The 9,456-nt window shown below is 31.6% G+C and overlaps 1 protein-coding gene across 1 annotated transcript; it reads right to left on the bottom strand.

The window, feature by feature from the left end:
* Positions 1-507: 507 nt before the first annotated feature.
* On the bottom strand, positions 508-4,546 carry LOC126750017 (piggyBac transposable element-derived protein 4-like; the record flags this gene model as incomplete). The annotated part of the gene is made up of 2 exons (XM_050459529.1): positions 3,834-4,546; positions 508-566 (listed from the first exon to the last, which is right to left on the bottom strand). Coding segments are annotated over exons 1-2 (772 nt in total), but the record flags the coding sequence as incomplete, so codon positions are not given.
* Positions 4,547-9,456: the final 4,910 nt, after the last annotated feature.

Consider the following 9,456-nt stretch of genomic DNA (forward strand, 5'->3'; position numbering starts at 1 on the left):
AAATACAAGCAATGATAAGACTCTCACACAAATTATATTTGACTTTAATTCATACACAATAATTTTTTAATAATAACAAGCAGAAATATGCATTGCAAAAATAGTATATTTGTTGTTACCTGCATATTGTCGTAATTTATATATATAACCTATATAATCCTATTTTACGGAGCATTATAAGCAAAAACCCTTAACTTACTATAATATGACCTTATTCATGGTGGACGCTAAGAGCCCTACAAAATACGAACACTGTACACAAGATCGAAAGTTAACATACTAAAGGCTGCGTTGGACCGTACAAAACACTTAGCTTACGCTCTAGGATCACTCAAACAAAAAAAAGTGCTTATTAAACAGTTCTTTCTCTCAGGGACTAAAGGTGCTTAATAACACAGCAAATCTGCTGGGGTGCGGTTTTTCGTGATTAAGTGTACTTTTAAAAGTTCGGTTAGGTTATTGAATAATACACCATGCTTGAGAATCATTATCGGTTACCTCTCTTACCGTATTCTTCGGGTCTTAGGTGCCTATTCATCATCGGGAAATTGAGCCCGTTGCGTCTTCTGAAAATACAAAAATACTGCATTAATAATGGAGTAATTCGGTTTATTAAATGAAAAATAATAAAAAAAAAACAACTTAATAGCGGTAGACGTTTTTAAAAAGTGTTTGTTATTAATTGCATGTAAGTATATATATACGTTTTGCCCATAAATAAGTACAACTTCTTAGTAACAAATTTTAAACCAGTAAAATATTATTATTATTATTATCTATATAATATGTTAGTATGTAGCAAATGCTTTAATTTTTTTTTAAATGGAAATCTTCTTCCTAAATAGATTTTTACTAATTTTGTCGTTAATTCAAAGAAAATTGAAAAGCTTAGAACCAAAGTATAGAAGATATTGGTAAGCTATTGCACTATTTCAGAGTGAAATATAAAGCGACTTTAGTGATCTGTTTTTATTTTGATGATTTAAGACTGACAGTTGTCTTAATGCAGGATTATGGACTGTAGGTATGGACTGAAACTTAAAGATTTCATAATGAATTATGCTGTATTTAAAACAGAGGTTGGCAAAAATGCATGCTTCTATATAATTTTAATGATATTCAAAATACTTATTCCTATGGCTTTACTTGTCAATAATTATTTTGTCAAGATACTTTTGTCCATATTGCAATACATTTGGCGATATTTAGCATTTGTACTCTCTGTGTTTATATTTCCGATTATGATCAAGAAAAATGCCTGAATACACTATAAAATAGGTGCATTCGAATGGGGATTCTTTCAGTAACTATTATGAATTTTAATTCTATATTTTAATGTTACTGTTCTGCCTAAGATGTTTAAATAAATTTACTTTTAGTAATTATATTACCTTGCGAAACTCTTACATTTTTACATAGTAATTGGATCGAATAAAGTTTGATAATTCATGTGGGTTTTCTGTTGGGATTCCAAACCCAAATAAGTATGGGAAGAGGATATTTTATTTTTCCATGTTGCTTGCGATTTAATATTTTATATATATTTTTGCTTTATACTTTTGCTATATTATGAATCTAGGGTATTTCCTCAGTTTCAAACCGATTTTTATAATTGGCTTGAGACTTGAGACGTATATATTTGAAAGTTTCTATGGCTATTGCATCCAAGATAGGTTCGATATTGTTTTCATAATTTTAATAATTTAATAATTTTTTTAACAGTTTAATAATTATAGGCTACGTGATTATTTAAATATATTTTTTATGCCCAAATACAATAGCAATTATTTTTGTTTTTTGAAGACCTTTTTTGTCAACTTATATCACACTTTTTTCTCATGTGTAAGACATGAATAAAATGCTGTAAGACAGTAAGGGACTGCTCATATCAAATGGGCTTTTAATACTTTGGTATTAATGCAATATCCTCAAAGATCATTTTAATATCTAATGTAAAATCCCGATTTCTGGCAGTATCTGAGTAGTTGACCTTTTCACCATTAATTTCTAGCATGATCTTATTCTTCAAAAAAAGTCTGATATTTATCATATATGTAAACCGAGTCTCCCAGTGTCCCGTAACTCTACCGACAAGCCTTACAGAGTGATTCTCCAACCAAAAATAAGATTTTTTTTATAAATGTATGTCCTAAATGTCTTACTTTCGGATCTACAGGGTGTTCGGAATTTATTGCAAGCCTGCCCAATTCTTTCCCAAAACTGGTTTCAAGTTTCTCTGGTAGCGCCATAAACTTCCGATTTGAAATACCCTCAAATGCAAAACTTATAGGGATTTAAATCAGGGGAGCTAGGAGGTCAAGCAATCGGACCACCTCGTCCTATCCATTTTTTTAAAAATTTTTGTTTTTTGTCTCATTTAAATACTGTCGTAACTGTAAATACTGTGTAATATCAAATGTGATATAATGATATAATATTTTGTAAAGAAATTAATTATTTATTGGCGTTGAAGGCTATTCGACGGACTCTAGTAAAATATTACCAATCACTTTTGCCAAACATTAATTTTAAATCTGTGGTGATGATGAGCTTCTTTAGAAACCTAATTTTCTTCAACATTTAAATAATTAAAGGTGTTATGAATACTAAAAAATTCAATTTTTAGTAAAAACGGATTTATTACTAAACAAAATCTTTAAAAAAAACTGATGATGGCAATCAGTAAGAAAATTCTAAACGGGGGGAAAATCTTATTCCAAAAGCGCCTGAATTTTTTTTAAATGTGGATAGAGGTTTTCTTTGTGTAAAATATTCTACATAGTTGATTTTGATAAATGATTATTTTCTTACACTAATTTCAGCATTTTCTTCAACGGTCGCTAAAATAATTTCCTTATCATCAACGTTAATAATGGGTCCTGTCTCATGGTTCTTTGGAATGACTGAGTCTATCTCTCTCAGCTGCTGATGAAGTGCAGTAACCGTAGAATGCAATGGATGACTTCTGTTAGTCTAGCATTACATTGCGATTTGCCATAAACTAAATGTATATCAGCATATTCTTCGTTATTAGAAAAGTTAACATTTTATGTTTTTTTTTAATGTCAAAAGATATTCACACGGAAGTATTCACTATTAAATTACTATGACCATATCAAACTTGTTTTTCTAAATCCGAAAGTAAGGCCTTTAGAACATACAATCATATAAAAATTTTTCTTAATTTTTTTTAGAGAATCACCCTGTAAGTTTATCGGAGTTACGACTCGACACGCGGTTTATAGTTATTTTATAAGTATATAAGTTATTTTAACGGCAAAAACAGATTTAAAATGTATTGATTGATTCATTTTAATTAACACGTTCACTACCACCACGGTCTATAAGACCGAGCTCGTTCAAACGCTCTCAAGTGCCGCCGGTCTTTTCTCTTATGGAATGAAAATAGACCGAGCCGGCCTGTGGGAAAGGTTCGCACATACCAGTTTTGAATTTACGTTTTTTTTTTGTCTAATAAATATATTTTAATATTAACTTATGTTTTCTTTTATATACAATTTATTTTATTGGCATATTTCGTAAAAAATGGCATAATGAAATCACTTAAATAGTTGTCAACAAAAATATATTTTGGATAAAGAAGGAACAACTTAAAAAGATCAAAATGGAAAAACATCGAAACTGAAAAAATTCATATTCTCTAGAAATTCAAAAGCGTTAAAAAAAATGTACAACAGATTAAAGACTGACTAAATCCTGTGAACTACGTTAAAGCATTCTAAACATAAATTTGGTTCATTAGGACAAGATTGGCAATAGGTTCTCACTTTTTTTAGGTTTCTTGTGAGCTTCCATCCACTTTCTGACTTTACCTTTTCGTAACATTTGGTACATGGTCGCCTCTTGTACGGAAGAGTTCCAATTTCGTGTCGTTTTCGGATTCTTTGTGTGTCAGGTTCAACATTATTATCAGAAAGGATTCACGTAACTTGTAGGTTATCCGTTTGCAAAAGTCAACAATTGGCATATTTTCTTTCGTCACCTGTTTGTATATTATCCAAGCGTTTACTAAAGCAGTATTCAAAATTATTTTAAACGCAAATTTGCGGTACCACTTCAACGATTTCCTTAGTGGTGATTGATATGCTGTCAATTGATCAGACAAGTCAGCGGCAGATTTTCCAGCGTTGTATTCTACAACCATTTGTGGCTTATGTTTAAAATTTCCCATGCGATTTTGCGTGAATACCATGGAGTCTGAATGTTTTGTGGACAATAAAAGGACATCGCGCTTGTCACGCCATTTTAGAACAGATATGCCTTGTGCATTTTCTCTAATGAGGTGTTCACCAATCTTCAGTTTTTTGTCAACGACTTCCCTAGGTAAACCCTTACGTTTTTTTTTGAGTGTACCTAGAAGGTGTGTTTCCTTCTCTAATAGTTTAGAAGCCAGCTCCACATTAGTGTACCAGTTGTCGGTGACAACAGTTCGGACGCAGTTTAAAATTGGCTGACATGGGTTCATTACCACATTTGTAGGTGTAGTTTTGGTTAGTTCCAAATTTTTCCCTGCATATATTTGCATGCTGTATGTGAAACCCCCATTACTACATAACTTGATTCCGTATCGATGGCGCTTGTTTTTTATATACTGCTTCATTACAAGTCTTCCTCTAAATGGAATTAAAAATTCATTTATACAAACAGTTTCTGAAGGGTTGTATAAACTCTGAACATTTTTCTGTACCTTGTTCAATACTGGTTGTACTTTATGTGAGCAACCGTTATTACTGTTATCTTCATTGTTTGAAAAATGAACCATACGGAGAAGAAGTTCAAAACGATTACGGCTCATGCATTCTGTGGGCATTGCAATTTTGAACATTTTATTTTTGCTCCAGTAACATGAAATACTTGGCATTTTCACAATACCAATATGTAGGAAACAAGACCAAAGAATCGTTTTATTTCAAACTTATCTGTTGGCGACCAGTCATGTAATCGTGATTGCCTGGATGTATCATTTCTTGTACATATTGTTTGGGTCGCATACAAATTTGTTTCATCCGCTACATATGCGAAAAAATCGTCATCGATCAGTGAGAAATAAAAGTCTTCTGGATTTGATTGATGCATCAAGGCAGCAAATTCAGGAATTACACCTTCATTCTCAGCAAACCGTATAAGATTGGGCTCGTTCCCCATTGGTCCATATATCATCACCAATCTTATCTAGCATGGATACGTCGTGTTGTATTAGGGATTCGGCATCTGATAGGTATCCCCCTCCATCAATTTCTAATTCAGCGGAAGATGTTGATTGTAACGCTCCAGTCGTGTGTGTCGTGGGTTGAAAACTTGAGTTGTTCAGCGTAGATGGATGACGGCAAGCTTCCGATTGGACGCAGGTTTGCTTTCGAAGAATCGACGTAAAGTTATTCTTCAGATTCAGAATCGAAAGTACAAGTATTACTGTCAAAATCAGGATCATTTATCGAATCACCTGCAAGAAAAAGCGGAAAAACAATTTTATCTGAATCAAAATCCGATTCTTCAGAAGACAAGTCAATAATTGTAGCTATAGCCTCTAACTCAGCATTAGTTAATGATCTCTCTTCTTTTATAAGACATTATTCTTCCGAATAAAACAAAACACAATATAAACTCGTAAATATTACACAACAACATGGAGCGGGCAAACAAACTAATCCATGAGCAATAAAAAATAGAAACAAGTCAAGACGGAACGCGGTATCGGACCGAATCGAAGTTGAGATTCGTTTGCGCCGACTCGGTCTATAGGACCGTAAGGGAAAACAATAACTTCTATGGGATATTTTTCAACATTTTCGCTAGGATTTCTTTACTTATGCAGTACTATATTTAATGTAGTACTGTAGGACAAAATTTCAAAAAATCCATATGGCCTGCTGGGCAAAACAAGCACATACAGCTCCGGCAGTGAACATGTTAAGGAAACAACTAAAATCCGTAGAAAACAAATTTATATTATATTAATACTTTTAATTTTTTTTTAATATAGGGATGCTTTTTGTACAAATTAAAAATAACAAATTGATTGACAAGCTTCGAGACGCCTGCTCATATATGAGATTGAAGATATGCTGTTGATGAATATTGTGCAATTCTTCCCAAGCAGCATAAACAAGCTCTTCTACAGGTGGAATTCTGTGTGCGGCCACTATCCTGAAAACCATGTCCCAAGCATGTTCTATGTCGATAGTATGGGTTAGTCCAAAGGATTGATTGATGCCTTTCGATTCAAGATACTCATTTACAGCTCAGGTACGAGGAGTGGTATCCTCTTCCTCATGTATCTCCAGTCATTGTACCTTAAATATAAATTAATTCTGTGACACCATTAGACATGAACCCAGAATATAGATAAAAAAGACAAAGCCCAGAACATAGATGAAACCAGTTTTGTCCAAAAAAAACACCGGATTTCAAAATTCTATAGTGTTCTTGAGCCCAGTGTAGTCAACAAACTTGATCGGGAACGTAGTTGAGGTACTTTTAATGCTTAGGTCAGCGAGACCTCAAACCTGTTGCCCAGTATTGGCCACCGCAATGTTGAGACCGATCCTTGAAATCCCAAAGCATCACCATATCTCTTTAGAGTGCCATAGTTGAGTTTTTTCGGATGCTTAAATAAATGTAATGGTTGTTGATGAGTTGCACGCCAGCACCTTTATTAATAAAAACTATCAATTTAATAATTTGTATTAAAAAGTTCTATATTTAAAGATTCTTAAGAGTTTAATAAATTATTTTTGCCGATAAAAGCTTTTGGAAATTTAGGGCGGTGCAAAAATTTTAATTCTATGTATACAGATATATATACACCCCAAATAAATGCCTCCCCTTCCAAAAAAAAAAGCTCGGCCTCGTCAATTTTGGTTTTAAGGGGAAGACATTTTGCACCTTTCAACTTCGTCACTACACTCTAAGCGGAGATGAGATTCGCCCTCAAGATTTTAATTGTAAAGAGGTGTCGACTGATGCCCTATTTTGAAGGTCTTTTGACCTTGAGTACAACTGCCAAGTTTGAGTTCTGTTATTTCTGATGAAATGACAGTTTGTCAAATAAAAAAAATTACGTGTTAAAGATTAATAAATAAAAAGGGAAAAACTGGTAACTGATATCTTTATTTAATCTTACAAAAATGCAAAAAAATTGCTGAAGTAAAATTTATTATTCAGGTAAATTTTATTGAGGTATCTACTTTACAAACAATAACACTAATAACAGCAAAGATGTCAAATACGGTTTTTTATTAATACCTATAAATCATTTATGCGTTTGGTATATTTCATTTCAAACAATAAAGTCTTAAACACAAAGTTTTTAACAATTTCTGAAATGACGTTCACGTTACAAGAAAGAAATTAAATTATTGTTCTTAACATTAGAAACAATAATTGCGGGAGACTTGCAGGTGCAAGTTTTGATAAAAGCTGCCTCAGAGGAACAGCTACAGTTTCAAGCATATTCCGAAGCAGCAACCGAATAAACAACCACGACTTGTCGTTATACAATATTTGCTTTTCTGACGAAGCCCCGTTTTGCTTAAATGGAGAAGTCAACTGTCGCAACTGCATGTACTAGAGTGAGAGTAATCCCCGTTTAATCCGTAACACATACCCAGCGTCCTTTAAAATTAAACGTGTAAGAGGGAATTCTAGGCAAACACATTGTTGGACCTTTTTTCATACAGGCCAATTTAAATGGTGAAATTTATTTAAATTTAGTTGAAAATGCCATAAATCTCTACATCAGAAAGGTACATAAGATGAAAAGCAAATAATTGATCATGTTTCTAAGATCTTGAGACTATTATTTCCCCAATAGATATTTTTTTTAAGTTCTATAACTTTACAAAACCATTTAATATTGGGAGTTCACTACTAATATGACTTGTCAAAATATCAAGCTTTTCTTATTTTTTTTTAAATTAAAATATATTTTGCTACGGGATATGTGGGTAAATTTACGCTACTAGCTGTAGATCATGGTAAAATATGATGTTTTGCTATTGTGTCTTAATTTAAATATATCTAATGTATCAGTTTATATGTACATAAAATTATTTTGCATTAAGACCGTTAAATGTACAATTTTTGTTAATATTTGGAAACTTTGAAATTACTAGTCTGCATTATCTTTGTTTTTAGAGGATAGATTAACTAAGAAATCTTTATTATACCATGGGAGGCAAATGAAGGTTAAATTACTTATTTGATTGGGATTTCGCCACTATTAAAATTAATGATGTGCGTAATTATTAAAAATAAAAAGAAAATAAAAATTATAACGACACGAGTTAAGATTAATTATAAGATTACTCTATTTTTCAGAAGATTCTTACAAAATATAGTATATACCATTAGACATATAGATGAAAATACCAACCCGATATGTTACTTGATTTATGTCGCATGCCGACTACTGTGAGATACCAGAGCGTTCCATATTTTAGCACATCTCATGTTGGGTACAACACACGCGATCTTATGTTAAGTACAAGATTTATTATTAGTTAGATTATATATTATTACAATTAATATTAATATTACAAGATTTATTATTTATTATTATTTATTAGTAGGAAAAAATGGATTATTTTAATAGTCGGATTATCAGAATATAAGTGATTTTAATAGTCGGATTATCAGAATATAAGTGATTTTAACAATCGAATTATAATTTGAATGATAAATCACTTATTTTCAAAACCATCATAATTCTGGAGCGCGGATTTTCAACATCGAAAGCCATCTGGATTCTCGACATGTATTACTCTTTATTCACAATGGGAAATATTATAAGTGATAAAAATAGACAATGAAATATTTATTTTAAATATTTTATTATTCCATAAACGGGTGCTAACGATTATTTTATTCGAGACCTACTTTAAACTCATAACCTAAGTATATAGTTAATTAAACAGTTTTATACCATACGCGACTGACTTGAACTGCAGGTTGTTTTTATTTAATTTAAATAAAAACGATACACAACGTTCTGTTCAACATGCGGTTTGTCTGCAGTCACTTTAACAAGACCACCATACTTTTATGTCTATGTAATAACCAAAGTTAAAAAATAAATATAAAAAAAATAATTATATCCTCAAACTTGACAATAAGGCAAATAAATAAAGAATCGATAATATACCTTAGAGACAAGCGTTTTTTTAACGTATTTATTTTTTTATCTTTAATTTATATAAATATATAAATACTTATATCAAATATATTTTTTTTAATATATACAACTTTTAAAAGTGTAATCCATCTTAGATCAGTACATAATGGCATTTTTTGATGTCTTTTTTTTATGTTTATTTATGATCTATTTTTCCGAGAAAAACCCCTTTTTTCTATGTCTAGCTGTAGCTCTTTCTATCCCCCCAAATTATAAGCAAATACGACGAATCGAACAGAACAAATAGGACAAAAATTTAAAAG

Source organism: Anthonomus grandis, unplaced genomic scaffold, assembly GCF_022605725.1.
Source record: "Anthonomus grandis grandis unplaced genomic scaffold, icAntGran1.3 ctg00001038.1, whole genome shotgun sequence".
In the NCBI taxonomy this organism is placed as follows: Eukaryota; Metazoa; Arthropoda; class Insecta; order Coleoptera; family Curculionidae; genus Anthonomus; species Anthonomus grandis.